General features: G+C 47.2%; 1 protein-coding gene across 1 annotated transcript; it reads right to left on the reverse strand.

The window, feature by feature from the left end:
• Positions 1 to 1,991: 1,991 nt before the first annotated feature.
• On the reverse strand, positions 1,992 to 11,629 carry LOC109504649 (uncharacterized). The gene is given in 4 exon segments (XM_019845300.2): positions 1,992 to 3,012; positions 3,559 to 7,715; positions 8,426 to 10,648; positions 10,651 to 11,629. Coding segments are annotated over 4 exon segments (6,978 nt in total). The 5' UTR covers positions 11,021 to 11,629; the 3' UTR covers positions 1,992 to 2,784.
• Between the last annotated feature and the right edge of the window lie 4,478 nt (positions 11,630 to 16,107).

Below are 16,107 nucleotides of genomic sequence, written 5' to 3' on the forward strand. Positions count from 1 at the left end.
CGTCGATGACGATGACTAACGAAACCAGCATTCGTGTTCTTCCGTCACGTGCGAAATGACGTCAAAAGCGAACCGACGGAATCGAAGAAAGTAGAAGGAGCAAAATATTGCTTGATGATGGAAAAGATGATACAAATAACACAATAATAATAATATTCTTTTTTCATATAAGTACAAGATATATGTTATATAATGTCCAAGCGAAGGAGAAATTAATTAGTCGTAATTAGTAAGACCGTTCCAGTTTATGACACGTTTGTATCTATTTTTCTTAGTAAATGAATTAAAATAGACAACGGATCTATATTTAACCTAAATATGTGTGTTCTTACTCCAAATTCATATATTATCAGTTATGACAAGTTTCGAGTAAAATCAAAAGCCACAGAAATTCTGAAATATAATTATAAGCGTATTGCTGACGACAACAATTTGCGCAATTACTCGTCGGCATTTCAAAAATTTATTGAATTAAAATCAGATGTCTGTTTGTTGAACCTGTGCAGTTTTCCAATTTTTTCAAAACTAAACTGTCAATGAGAAAAAATAAAGCTGTCGTATCATTAAATAACATCTCAGTCATTCTTTCGAAAGAAGATATTATGAACAAATTAAAATTTTTTCCTCAGAGTCAGGAATACACAATGCAATTGAAATCCTCAAATATCCAAACTTTTCAACAAAATCAACTTTGTTGCGCACTTAGTTTACTACATACATCATTGATTTATTAACTTGTCTTCACAAGGAGGTTACTTGGCCACTAATCTGAACACTCATCTTGCACGAGCTTAACACGTTGGCTACCACGTTAATTTTCACGTTAATTTTCATTTCAATACTCAAATCAAGTATGAATCGGTCAAGTCCGAAGAAACGGAGATACACTCGACGCCTCGGAGATACGAGAATGGAAAATTTCTAAAGATGTGCAAGCGTGCGTTATTCGTGTAACACGAGCGTGAAGCTGCGCCGTGAATCGCGGCTTAATTGTGCGCGACTAATTAGCCAAGTATGGGCGTATTGCGAGCTAATGTCGCGTTCATTCCGCTCGGAGACGCTCGTTGGGAAAGCGCGTCGCGATTATCTAATGTAATACGATTATTACCGACGCATAACGCGCTCCTCGCAATTGAGCATTTGAATTGCAGGCCGCCGGGGAGAGAACGGCTGGAAAGTATTTTACCGGCGCTCATTTCGTTCTCTCCGCGACGAGCAGCAGCTCGAAATACTATCGCTCTCTCTCTCTCTCTCTCTCTCTCGTGTGACGAAAATTAGATCATGGCTGTTCGCTTTTCGGAAACGGAACGCGCTTATGTAATGGATTCAGTCCTAATGATTTAGCCGATAATTTCATGGTAGGAGAGGAGGCGACCGAAGTGGATTGTTATGACGTTAAATATTATTGACGAGACACAGTGATTGTCGAAAATGGAGCGATGAGACAAACGGACCTAATGATTAACCGTCCTAATGATTAAAATGTGCTTAATTATTGGAAGCGCCGGCATTATTATTATTCGTGGGTATAAGCGGACGTTCAGAGGAATTTCTAACGAGGGAAAGTATCATTCGCCGGTTTCTTCACGGGCCGCATCTAACGTTTTACGCGCAGTACGAAGCAAATTATTATGCATTTCTTTCTAATCAGAATAAAGTCGCCGAGCGGCTGCGGTAAAAGAAGTGCGGTAATTATTACGAGCGCATTGCGAATTCGCGAACGAGCGTGACGGCTCCGCAGGAAATCTCAGCTCATAAACCCAATTCCTTCGCGCACGACCGTAGATACAATTTCTCCGTCGTTTCGCGCGATTTCTTCACGATGCGCCTAGAGGCCGCGTTAGAATAATGAGAAAAAAAAAAGGGAGAAAAAGAGAACAGCACGTTGGCGCTTTCGAATAGGCCGGGTATTGATCATATTACGCAATGTCCTTCTATAACGTTTATTTATGACAAAAGTATACTAAATTATGTACAGTGTGTGACGACACAACGAAAGAAATCGTTACAACATCCTTGGTCGGCTCGCAATTGGCAACGGGCCGTGTCTAAAATGCGCTTTCTCTGGAATCAACGACTAATTAACTGGGATACGCTATGCGACACGGTGAGCCGTTAAACAAACAAATCGAGGAGATATCGTGCGTGTTGTGGTTAACTGCGAGAGTGCGAGTGTCGCGTCGTGTCTTCTTCGTTATTATTTTTCTTTCTTCTTCAAAGCGTCCGCTCTCGGCGGAGGTAATTATCGTCTCAATGATTAACCCCGAATTCCTGAATTATATTCCTGCATAATTAAACGAGAATTATGATAATCCTTAAGTCTCTAAAGGCTTCGCTCGGTTTGTTTTCGTATATTATTATCAATTGCGCGTGAAGCAAAAGATGAGCTGAACTCAACCGCAAGCTTGGACGGCGAACATTTTTATTCGCGACAGTCTGGAAACTAAATGATAATACTGGCTTGTTATAATTGATAATCTCAGGTTCATCGGGTGAAATGAGACGATCGGCATTTTTTTATGTCGTTGTTATTTTGTGAAACGATGTACATGTGCCGTTTTGACCTGCGATCCTTCGCGTAAGAATACAATTGTTTCATTGTGGCTGAACATTCGAAATCGCTCGCTGCGCAAACCAACCAATTAATTCGGCATAAATGTGTAATAATATTATATAGTCACCGATTTTCACATCAAGATTTTAACGCCACGTATATTCACCGTTCTACGGTCGTGGAGATGCTTGCTTTCTTGCGCTTAAAAAGTAAAAGTACTAGCTAGAGAATCACTTATTTTCTACGTAATAGTATAGCCTGCGTTCCGGGTCCTTTATAAACCCGGCCTTTAATAATGACCTCGACCTTTCTGCCGTATTTTCGTCCTTCTCTTCGCCGCTGATTTCCTTCTGCCATTCTTCGTTCGTTCTGGTCGAACCGTTTCCGATCCTCTCCTTCGCTCGATCGTTTCTGCGTCTCGATGGAATGCTCCGCATCATGTTACTCACAACATGTGTCTGAAATCGATTTCTTTGTTAGTGGACTCGCTTTATTGACAGGCAAATTATATGAAGTATTTAAAATTTCCATATGTTTGTACATTTTTCCAGGCCGATATTTATAGTCTGTCATTGTTTGACGAATAAGCAATTATGAATTCGTAAATCTTTTGTCAACCTATTTTTATTTTTTTATATCGAATTGTTGTCGAATTTGCTCATTAGATTTTCTATCTAAAGAGCCTATTTATTTGATATGCAAATTTGCAATTATTTACGAAATTAATTAGCTAATTAATATGTAATTAATCAGGTTGTCAACCGAAGATTGCGAAGATAATTTGCAACTATGAACAGCAGCCTCAGTGTCGTCGCTCGACATTGATAGATTTGAGATATCAAGTAGATCGCCATTTTTAAGGACACCATGCGAAAAAACAGAGGAAGGTAAAATTCCGTGCCTTAATAATCGTAATTCTTTGAGATCCACGACAAAGATGACATTATCTGTCTGGAGCCATATTGCGTCAGCTGAACCGTCCTGTGCTGCGGTGACGAACTTACTTCTGACGGCAGCGCATCCCCAAAGTCGTCGCTACCATCATCATCCTCGTCGAGAATGCTAAAATTATTTATCTTCTTAACCTCTTCCTTCCTCATGCCGAAGCCTTTCACAGGGTTGCCGCCTCTGTCGACATCAGATTTCTCCGATCTCTTTACATCGTCTTCCTCAGACTGAACATCATATTCTCCTTCGTCCTTTCGTCTTGTCGGCTTCTCGTGATCGCTCGAATCTTCATTGTTGCCGTTTTTCCATTTGCTGTTGCCCTTCCGGCGACTTACTCTAATTTTGAGTTTTTTCACCGGCCGATCGAACGTCGCGTTCTTCTTCGCGATGTCGAAGTCCATCTCGTCCGGGTACGTCGTCTTCGTAACGATCTTCTCCTTTGAGACTCTCGAGCGGTGCTCGATCGTCCTCGTTTTCGGGGTCGAGGTCTCCGCTTCCACGTTGTCTTCGACCGTTGCGGTTACGGAGCTTGGAATCTGCTCGGCGGAATTCAATCCGCTCGTCTCCGTGACGTCGTCCATTGAGTATCTCTTCCGTAGATGCGCGAAATCTGACTTGCTGGTCTTAAGGTCGACATCCGCCGAAGAAGGCGTGGCTGTCGTTGTGGTCGACACTTGGGGTCTCTTTCGTCTTCTCTTGGCGTTAGTGGAGGACTGAACAGGCGAGATCGTGGAGTTGTTTCTCGGGGTTCTCGGATACGTTGTTACACGTCGACGTTTCTTACGTAACGGAGGAGCCGGCGAAGAAGCTTTCTTCGTGGTGTCGTACAGCTGGCTTCTCGCTACTGTTCCCGCTTGCGAGCCTGAAGCTGTCGAGTTAATGTTGTCCTTCCCTCTTACTTCCTCATCAGTCTGCTTGCTCTTCAATTTCTTCGAGTCAAATTGTGAGCTCGAAACGTTCTTGTCGTATTTTCTTCTTCTTCTTCTGGTTTCTCCGTCTGATTTCCTTCTCGGCGGCTGCGTGATGTCTTCCGGCACGAGTGTTCCTCTGGAGATCCCGCGGCTCGAGGAAAGTGATTTCTGGCTGGCCGAAGAGGAGTGATCTTCGATCTCCTTCGAAGTCTCCTCTTTCGAGGAGTCTTCGTTGGATTCGTCCGAGTCGTCCTCCAGGAGTTTCTTGATGGACCTGCCGATCTCGCGCGCGCTGGACGGCCTTATCGTCGTGTTATCGGCTATTCTGTACCTGCTGCTGTATCTCGCGAATGACTCCTCGCTGCTGGCCTCCTCCGCACTGTCATTCGTGTTTCGGGATGAGACGTCGCGTCTGGTGTTCACGTGCTTACGCTTGGAAGGAACATCGTATCTCTCCCAAGGGTAAACAGACTTCTCGAGCCTCATGGACTCTTCTTCGTCCTCGTTCTCGTCCTCGTCTTCGTCAAAGACTACCTTTCGGAACTTCCTCTCCCGCTGTCGTTTCTTCCTTCGCTCCTTAGCCTGTTCCTTAGCCAGTCTCTCCCTCCTTTCCCAAGGATATTCGAACCTCTCGAGATCTTCCAGTCTCTTGCTCTTGTCACTGTCCCTGTCAGCGTGCCAAGGGAACAAGTAGTCCTCCCTTGTCTCGTCGTTCTCCTCCCTGGGATCCTCGTCGCTGTCCTTCGGCTCCTTGTGTTTCTTCCTAATCATCGATTTGTATCTTGAGAATGGAAAACGACGGGACGTCGTCTTGTCGTAGGCCGTGACCCACGGTGGTCGCGTCGTGTATACGAAGAACGTCCGGTCGTCCTTCGAGCTTTCCACCTCCTTCGAAGAGGAGTCCTCGGAGAAGCCATCGTTCGTCTTCATCTTCATCAGCATTTCCATCTGTTCTTCAGACTTCTCCGGAGAATCATTTTCCCACGAAGTTGCCATGTTCTTAGAACGATCAGTCTCCTCGTTCTGTTGCTCGTCGCTGCCTTTCGACTCGTGTATCGCGCGATGTTTGTTCATTGGCACCCCCATCTCGTCGGAGAACGCTTCCGAGTATTCTGGCGGCTCGGACTCCAAGTACTCTTGAAAGTTAAGGATTTCCTTCGAGTTCAAAGGACTCGCTAGTTTCGTCATGCTCTGCGGAAGAACGTGCTCGTTGATGTCCTCGTAAACGCGATACACGTTCGTCATATTCATCGTCTCTTCTTGCTTCTTCGTCTCCTTCGGGCTGCCTTCAGACCTCATATTATCGAGATTACCGGCCTCGGTCGCTTCTGGGTACTCGATCTTCCTGTTGTAGACCGATTCATGCGCGTTCGACTGTTCCGGGCGATGAGTCTGGGTCGTGCCACTTTCCTCACCTTCTGCCGATGACGCTGCATTCTCAGTGACCGAGACATCGTTGATCGCAGAACTTGGCGTCGTAGAATCGACCTGCGAGTTGACGACAGATTTCCTCCTCGTCAGGTGATTATACCTGGGTTCCTTCCTCCTGCTGTCGACGTCCGCGCTCTTCAGACTCGTGTTGAACTTGTCGAAGCCCCTGCCGTCCCACTTCGGCTTGGAATATCTGATTCGATCGTGGATGGTGTAAACCATCTTCTGAGGAGCTCCGCTCCTCGAGTCGCTGCTCGCAGGCTGCCTTCTTCTCTTTCGTTCGTCCACCCTCGTTGACGACGGACTCTGGTCCTCCGCGTGCATCAGTCTACTCTCCCCGATCTCCATGTCCATCGCCGCAAGCGTCGAATTGCTTGAGGTGGTCGTCGTTTCCTCGGTGACCGTGTCGTTTCCACTCGCTTCCGTCGACTTCTCGACCGTCTTCTGCTCGCCTTCATCATTCGTAGGAGTCACTGCTGAGGAGTTCCCAGTGTCCCTCTTGCTTATCTTGACGGCGTGATGGTGAGCGATGATTCGAGGGAGGCTCGGCGCCCTCAGCAGAGACACCCTGTTCTTACCCAGCGGCCGCTGCTTCCTGTAATTCACAAGTCTCCTCGGAGCTTGGTACTTGGGCGGAGGCACCAGTCCTTTGATCTCCGAGAACGTGACGCTGACGACGTCCGTCGCGTTCTTCTCCATGGAGAGATCCCGCGTGTCATCCGCGACCTTCGGCGCATCTTCGTTGCCCGCGATCTGGATCTGCGTGGAAGGCGGCAAGGTGGTCGTCTCGTAGACCTGGTAACTATGCGCCATGTTCCTGATGTTGCCCATCACGTCCTCATACACCTGATTCTGGTAAAATTCGGTTTGGTAGTCGGACTTTGGCGACAGTGTGGTGGCGCGGCTCCTCGGCTTCGGTCTGCGATTCTTCACCGCGACGCTCGGCGGCCTCGAACTTCTCACCGTGTGCAGGTAAGCGTTTCTACCTTTCCCAGTTTTGGGGTCATGCCTGTAGTTGACGCGAATCGACTCCTGCATCGAGTGCTGAGGTTTCCTGCTCCTCCATTGACGACCGTTGCGTTCCGGCTTCTTGGAAGCTTGGTGCACCACGTAGTCGTCGTCTTCTTCGGGCAGCAGCACGACCTTGGATACGAACTTGACGGGATCCAATTCCGTGGGCGGGGTTGGCTCCTCCACTGTCTTCTCGGCGAACAACGGACTGTCCAAAGGGTTCTCGTCGAAGTACTTGGCCTTGAAGCAGTCCAGCTTGTCTCCCAGGCCGCGAAGGCGCGGCATATTCTCTTGTTGACCTCGCTCGGGGTCCGGCTCTTCTTTCTCGGGCAACACCTGTTCCAGCTCGGGCTCCACCTCGTCGCACTGCTTGTAAGCGTTGCGGGACTCGTAAAACTCCATGCCGCGCGAGGTCTTTCGCGGGATCGTTCTGGGGTCAACCACATACTTCAAGGCAGACGCGACAGGCAGGTTTTCGTTGTTATAAAACGGGTACTTCTTCGTGTCTATAACGGCTTCCGTTGTCGTCGTGGAGCTTTCCACTGGGCTGCCTTCGGTGAACTCTTCGACGTAATCGAAATCGGGAACTTCGACCTCGACTACCCCTCCGCCCTTGTTCTCCGTCGAAGTCTCGTTGGCGTCCTTGGTCTCATTGAAACGCGTCGCGATCTCTCTGTCGATGACGTCCGCGCTGACTTTTGGAGACTCGTTCAGCAGCTCCTCGTGATCCCTGCGGTTCGCTCGGCTCGTCCTCCGGTCTCCTCGCGATCGCTTTTTATCTTGCGAAAGATATCTCTTCTCCTTTTCCGCAGATTCCTCGGCGTTCGTGTTACTTCCGCTGACAGTTTCGTTCGTCGTGTCTGAAACATCGAACGCTAGTAGACTTTAAAGTTAAGTAGAAAATTAAAGTTATGATTACTTTATTTCATAGAAAACGCGAAACAGCAGAAGTGACAGTTACTTTTTCACTTGGCGAGTAGCTGTAGTTTTTTATCTAATATCTGCGCGGAGGAAAAAAGATTGGCTGAATCAGTACGACCATGAACAAACCACCCGCGCTTTAGATAAAGGAAACAGAATCTCTGGATGAATCAAACTCAGCTCCAAGAATCAGAAATTACCGACAATGACAATAATGATTTATTAGCTTCTTAGTTATATACAAATACTGTACAAAGAATAAGCAATATAAAAATTAGTTGAGCCCAAAGGCACGCCAACAGTAGCCTTCACTATCGTCATCTTTGAAATGACTGATGATTTGAAACAAGATTAAAGAAAAGATTAGACAAATCAGAAGAGACCAATACAAATCTCGCGCCGATTTAATTAAATAAAAGGCAAACTCGCAGAAATTCTGTTTTCATCCATCGTCGGGTTCGTTCATCGTCGCGTGAATTTACGTCTTTTTCCCTCGTGTGTAATTTCTTTTGTCTAACCATCTGCTAACTTCTCCTGGAAGAAGCAAGCGTTATATTACCGGCTAGTACGAGATTGGATACAGAATTGCCTCTCGTGGCTAGAAAGTCACAAGGTCGCATTTTTCTACCCGGACATGTCCAGGACGAACCTTCATCTCGTGAATTCGACCCGCCGCGGTCAGTTGCAGCTGCTTGCACACCTTCATGATCGTAGCGAAATTCACCTTCGGCCGACCTCTTTTGGCGCACACTGGAACGTGTTCTCCAGCTCGCGTCGGGTATCAGCGGCAAAAGTCTCAGCGCGTTGTCGCGTGGTTGCTGCAGCTGCTGCGATTTCCCGACGACGTGGGAGAGGAAATCGTCGCGCTGCTTGCCGCTGCGGTACGCGCTGTGAACATTCGCGGTCGGCGGCAGCAGCGACAGCGGAGGTGGTGGCAACAGCTTCGTGACCGGAAGCTGATTCTTGCGATAGATCAGCTGCACGGGCTGAACGAAGACGAAGGGATCGACATGATAAGGCGGTTCGCTCGGTCGAGAGCGATGCTGATCGCGCGACGCGCCTCTCCAATTGTTGGCCTCTCGCGGCGACTCACTTTCCACGGACACGCTCGAGCGATCCGCGCTCGGACGGCTCGTAGGCGGGAAGATCGGATGGAAGACGGCTCGCTGATGAAGAGACGGCGGTTGCAGCAGAGTGAGGCCTCCCGGCAGGATAATCTTCTTGTTGCTCACGAGCGGCTTGATCTTGCGGTTGTTCTTCAGGTAATCCAGTATCTTGGTGTACTTGGCGCTCAATTCGTCGCGGATTCTCTTGTCGTCGTCGTCCTCTTGCAGGGTGCTCGGTGATGTCTGTTGAGGGAACGACTTAGGAAGGTCTGTTGACTTGACGGCTTTCTTCGGCGTCGGTCTCACCAGCACTCGGTACTTGGACTTGTTCCGGGCGACGGTGATGTTACTGTTGTCGAGGACAGGGCTGAGGAAAGGATTCGCCTGATAGTCGTCTATCTGTACGTAGGCTTCCTCGGTGATGTTGAGCGTCATGACAGCCGGGGTGGACACTGGATTGTCGAGCAGAGACGTTGAAGAAGATGTGTACTCCGTATTTTCGAGTTTTGTGGGCTGGAAGGGCTGCGGCAGAAGAGGCTGCAAATTGGTGAACGTCGACGTGGCTATGACGTTGTTGACGTTGTCGATATGATCACTTTGCCCTGGTAGATGATGAGTTGGTTCTTGCACGGAGCCAAACTCCACATGATCGGAGAAGAGATTCTGCGGGTGGAAACTGTGCGTCCCGAAGAACGTCGGCGGCAACGTCGAGGTCTCCTCCGTGACCGACAGATATGGACTCTGACCGTCGAAGGTAGCCACCGTGACTGATGTGAGCTCTTCCAGTCCTGTGGAGTTCGGGACGAGTGTGCTCGGCGACTCTAACTTCTTGAAATAATCCCAGAAGAGCTGGCTATAACTGATCGTCGTCGGCTCATCGAGCCCTCGGAAGGCATCCGCGGTCTGCTCGACGGAGTACGCTTGAGAGTTCAGCGAGTTTTTCACAAAACCGTGAGGTCTCGCGGGGATTTCAAGGCCGATCGTTGAACTCGTCCCATCTTCTGATGGAAGCACGGTAGTCCCTTCGTGAAGCTCCTTCTGCTTCTCGTTCCACGAATTGGACTTCTTCCCTTTCTTCGAAGTGACCGGCGTATTCTCTTCATCCTTCAAGTCACCCTCATCGTCTGTCTCTTCTGACTCCGAACTGTCGACCTCACTGAGAGGTTTCGACTCTTGTTCTTTTTGGTAAATCTTCTCGTTCCTCTCGGCCTCTTCGGCATCCTTCTCGACGTCCTCCTCCAACTCTCGCACGCCATTCGTAACGACGAGCTTGGGATCCAACTCTGAGCCCTCCCAGACGTTCTTATCCTTGCCGTATCCTATCAAGTTGTACTCGTCATCCGAATTCTCCTCGCGCTTCCTGCTCTCAGCCAAATGGTCCTGATAGTCCTCGTCGTACTCCTTGAACGCCTCGGGGACCAAGTTCCCGTGCTCTCCCTTTTTCTTCTTCCCGCTCCAAGAGTCATGTTTGTCGTCCATCCGATCGTGCTGCTTCCGCGCGAATCCCTCGTGGAAATCGGCGTCTCTGACGTGGCCCGCATGGTCGTACGCCGAGTCCTCGTAGCCCTCCTCGGTGTAGACTGTATTGACCTTGGAGTTGGTGACGACCTCTCTCAAGCGGTGCGCGTTGTGCTTCTCTTCATCGGTCTCGGCGCTCTTGATCGCCTCTCGCTGCGGCAGTCTCTTCACGGTGTGCGTTCCCCGGACCTGCGCGTGCAGCTTGGTCGGCACGAAGTCCAGCGGGACGTCCTTGCCGATCCGCGGTTCGGAGCGACGTACTTTGGTCGCGTGGACCCATCCTCCACGTCTTCGTGCACGGAATACGGTATGGCGTAATCCCTGTCTTCGTGACGATGGGAAGGCTTCTTGTGTCGTTTCGGGAAACCCGTTTCCGCGGAGTCGAGGATCTCCTTCGTCTCCTCGACGGTCGTCGAGGCCGGCAAGGTCGTGGTCTCTTGAGAGACCGAGGTTGTGGTGTTCGACGGCTGCGGCGAGGTGTAGTCGATGCCAACAGTGGGATCGCTGCCGATTGTCGTAGTGGACGCGTTGTGATCCTGACAGGTTGATAACGCAGCCAAGTGGCCGATCGTCAGCAGGAGCACGACGGTCAGCTTAAGGCTTTCTCGTAGTCGCGCCATTCTGTTGGATTGGTCCTTGCTTCATAGCACCATCAGCACGTGGAGATTACGTGAAGACCACACGCGCTCACCGATGGCCATCGGGGTGCGAAGTCCAAAGTCGCGCACTGCAGCGACGAAAAGAACGAGGAAACGACGAAAAGCGGGTTGACGTCGAGGGAGAATTGCAACCGATTATTAATCAACTTCCTCTCAGAAGCTCCCTGATTCATTACTCGCGAAGCATAACTGGCATTACCGCGAATGAACCGCGTCACCGCAAGATTGCACGGGAAGGGGGGGGCTTCGCCACACAATCGACGGGTGTCATTTTACGTCACTTTGAAGTTCAGTCATTTCCTCCTGATCTCGATCAGATTATCTCCCCGGAGAGGGCAATTAGACAATACCGAAGGTCGCGAGGCGCGCCGAAGAGGCGGCGAAGGAAGCGTCGCGCGTCGCGGGAGGTCGTCACGCTGCTCAGCCGTTTGTCGTGCGTTCTTCCAGGACCGACGGCAAGAAGACGGAATGGATCACGGATTAGCGTCGGTCGCGGCAAGAGAGAGAAATTCGCGATGTACGTGCGACCGGCGCGAGCCGCCGTGGTTTCTAATCATCTTCGATCGGGCTGTTGCGCCGGACTGGTCGACGGTACGGGCCGCTTGGCCTAATTTATATTTTCCAGCGATCTCTGAAAGGCGAGGTAGGGCGAAAAACGCTGGAACGACCGGAGACCCTGCTCCGCGAAGCGTGCAGAATCCGAGCAGATCAACGATTCTGTCACTCTCGATTGGATCCGTCCGCCGCTCGCCGTTTCACCCAGACGATGCCTCTCCTCCTCCTCCTCCTCCTCCTCCTCCTCCTCTTTCTCCTCCCCAGCCACCAGTCGCTGGTGAGCGCATTAGAAACTTCGTCGGAACTTCGATATCCTAATTACGACGCACTCGTACCCTGAATTGCGAGTGCTGCAGGAGATCGAGCCTTGGGAAGGCGAGCCGCGCGCCGTTAATCGGGAGAAACGCGTCGCCATTAACGGGAGTCAAGAAGACTCCTGACGGGAGGAGAATGTGTCACCGCGGGAAAATCCCTGCGAGGTGAGATCTTGTCTATTCTTGAAAGTTTTATCGATCTTAGAGAACGGAAGGACTCGAGAACTGAAAGGAGAGAATCTTCAGACATGAAGTCGCACAGAAGATCGCCCTACATTCGATACTGCGAAATATCGTTCACTCATTGTCGTTTTCTCTCTGTCTGAGAGCCTGAAGAGGCATTTGCCTTCGAATTATTCTCGGTGCTCGGTTATCTCGACATTTCACCTGCGTTTTATCCTCGGTTTCAGCAAGCGATGCATTAATTATGCAACTTGCTCAACTATCAATCTAGAAGGCAATCTAGAAGATACGTTGAGTAATTGAACAAGGATCGACGGGGTTAAACGGATCAATGAAACAGTTTCTTTCTTCGTGAAAGAAAGTTTACTGTTTTGTAATTCTTTTATTAGCATCGGATACTTTGACAGGATTCGAGGGTCTGAAAGGGGTGAAAGGGAACAAGTTGCATGGCCAATCGCAACAGTCGCGTGCCCAATCATATTACATTGAAATTTAACTTCAGTCGCCGTAGTCGCTTAAATTCTCTTGTCTCTGTTTTTATTTAGTTTAAATTTAGATTCAGTTATTGTACCTAAGTTGAAATCTCCGTTTTGAGATTCGAATGTAGATTAAGTCGAAGTTTCTTCGTGGAAGGAAAAGACACGATGGAAGAAGAAGAAGGCGCGGATCCAGGATGGGTCTCGCGGTGCAGGGAGCATTATTCGACCACTCGACTGCTGGACGCCTCAAGTTCGACGGAATTCGCAGGGTTGATGTGGAAGCAGTCTCGGAATTGCGTCTCGGGCATTCGTCGAGACAGAGTAGCACGATTTACTTCGATCAGTCATCTGTGAATCGTCCGTTTCGCCGGCTACGCCGCGCTCCGCTCGGCTCGGCGATTATCTCCCGCGTCTTTCCGCGTTAGGCCGCGAAGCGTATCGCTCGCGCTCCGGGACTTTCTTCGCTCCGACGAGCCTGTTCGAGAGGACCGTCATGGAAATGGAATTTCCATTTCCAGGGCTTGCAGCAAGTAGACGCGTGCGTTTTCTTAGTGGCCGGTAGACGTTCGCGCTGCGAAGCGAGCACGATTGCAGATCCAGGCAAAAGGACTTTGTTCACCGTTAAAATACGGACCTTGCGATTTTCGATGGTCGACTCGCGATCGCAATTTCGAGTGAAATTTGAGAACGTATTATCGTCTCCTCCAGTAAAATGCGTTTCAAAAAAAGTTTGTCGATCTCCAGTCGAGAGTCGTTAAATATAGAACTAATAAGGGCCTCCGTACTGCAAAATGTCACAGTCTGATGAAATAAAGCACCATTTGGAATTGTTTTCTCAAATATTCAGTTCAATTTTAGAACGTATGATTACAGTATTGTCGTCTTAATCTCTCGTAATTCTTCGCGAGAATACCGCAATCACATATTTCAAATATTCCGGATACTCGGGAAAGCGATTGTTCTTATTGGCTCTTTGTTCAACTATTTTTGCGAGAATGTTTACGAAATCGAGAATAAAGTTCATATATTTATCTTCTAATACTGAAGGAGTATCAGTCGCCTCGAATGTCACGTGAATATACGAACGGCAATTCGTCGTCGAGGAAAGTCGGCTCGTAATGAGCGATGCTACGAGGCTTGTTTCATCGCCGGGATCCTCGTGTTCTCGAGGATATAATTTGCAATGTAATATCTTCGGCGAAGTCGCGAGGATGATTTTACGCGCTATAACACATTGCTGTATCGTAAGGACGCAAGCAACCGTACGCTCGCGCATACTCAAGTATCCACGGTATAAATCCGCTTTAGTGCCTGTAAAATACGCTTTTCGAACACATTCGTGGTTTAATGCGCGTTTTATTGCACGTCGTACATCGCTTCATTCGACGAGGGACCGATTTTTCTCTCCTCTTGTTTTTCGTTCCTTTTTTCCCTTTTCCTCACAGATGTGTCGCGCTTTTACCTCTAATTTTTAGCTAACGAAGCCGAGCGGTCTCGGCCTCAGACACAATAATTATGACTAATCGACGGGCGATCAAATTCCATTTCACGATTCTTACAGCGTGAAATCCCAATTCCGAATAGTGGCACAGAAATGACAAAAGGAGTGCTTTATCGCATGTTGATCCCGTTTCTTCACCGGTCTCACTTTCTCTTCCCACCGAGCGATGTGTAATGAGTAACAGAGAGACGCGAGTAAGCTAATCGCTAAGCAGGGCCAGAAAAACCAAATAACAAGAAAGCAGATTGGAATTCTTCCTGTTTCTGCATTTTACCGAGCTCGCACCCTTGAGAGGAAGTCTTTGCAAAACAGACGGACGCGAGGAAAAAATTCAGCTTTCTCCGTTAACGCAAGGATGGCGCGGTTGGGCTACATCCTCGTTTTCACACAAAATTAGAATTCTGATATCCGCGATTCCCCGAGAAAAATCGCCGATGGTCAGTCACCTTGGCACGAAAGCGAGTTACAGGAAGCGAGCGGGATTTTTTTTATTTCAAAACGCGGGGACGCGAAACTGCATTCACAGATCGTTGATCGAAGTAAGTTGCGGCGAGTAAACAATAATCATGCACAACTCGTGTTGAAAGCTATCGATATCGGCTGCAAAGTGTTGAATACACTCTCTCTCTCTCTCTCTCTCTCTCTCTCTTTTCCCCCTCCCGCTATCCTTCTTTTTTATTGGCTGTCGCACGTTACATAATGAAAGAATCAGCATTTATTGTAGCGAGTTGTGAAAAAAGAGCAATGTCTATAAAGAAGATTTTCGGACGTGTTTTTAATAAATTTGTACAAATTTTACAAATTTTCATGAGTCGACATCGAATCATACATTGCGTTTCGAGGCAGCGAATGCCACGCATAATGTGGAATGGACGTATTGGTACATTTTGTCTCACAGATACTTCATCGATACATCGTCGATAAATCGATGATTACTAAAAGATTTTAGTTAACGATAATAAGCGAAGAGATAATATGAAATTTTGCCGGGAAGTTTAAAAATTTGCAAATTTTCTCAATTTCCGAATTTTCGCATTTTTATATCGAGAGAATATAATGAGCAAAGAAACAGCGCGAATTTCCGCGACGAGAAAATTAATAATCTACAAGTTTCGCATATCTCGATTTTTGTGTTTAGTATCAGGCAAATATAATGAGCGAAGACATAGCACAAAGTTTCCGCGGCAACTTTGGAGAATTTTGGAATTTTGCTTAGATGCGAGGGACGTGTAGAACAAGTGAAATATTGGAAGAGATAAAAAAGTATTCTCAGTTCATATTTAAACGAATTTTTAGTCTGAATCGTTTCCTACAATATATTGTACAATATATTGTAATTCTATATAAAATATGAAATATATTGTACAATAATGTAACAATAAAAATGTAAATATAAATGTAAATCGTCTTTACTTCACAAATGGCTATACAGGTATAAAATCGATAACATTAGTAACAGATTTCTTACTTTTTGACGATTGTCTCTATGTTACCGACGCTTTTACAATTTGTCCACTTCGACATCTCTTAACCAAGACTCAAACCATTTAGTTAGAATTAATTAAACTATTTCACTCGAGATTCAAATCAAGATTTAGATAATATCAAATTGCCATAAGTTTTAATCAAACTATTTAGAAACTTGATTTTGAATTTGCATCAGAAATGCGGTACATAAGAAGCAAAGTAAGGAAGTTCGAAAAATAATTCGAATTTTTATTTTTATTATATTTTGATACAATCTAATATACGATATAAAATAATATATAATATGATGTAAAGTAATAAAAAATAATAGTTATGTTATACAGTACGACGTTCTATAATAATATATAATATAATCCAATGTAATAATTACAACTTTATATACGAACTACAATTAAATACAGTGTTAAATTTTTTATATTGGATTTTATTATATATTATTTTCTAAACATTTTACACCCCTATATTTTTTCTCGATTTCAAAGATGTTTTGTTGCATCCAGTATTATCGAGTCAAATCCGAGGGATTGC

The sequence above is a fragment of the Harpegnathos saltator genome, unplaced genomic scaffold (assembly GCF_003227715.2).
Source record: "Harpegnathos saltator strain DR-91 unplaced genomic scaffold, Hsal_v8.6 scaffold39, whole genome shotgun sequence".
Classification (NCBI taxonomy): domain Eukaryota; kingdom Metazoa; phylum Arthropoda; class Insecta; order Hymenoptera; family Formicidae; genus Harpegnathos; species Harpegnathos saltator.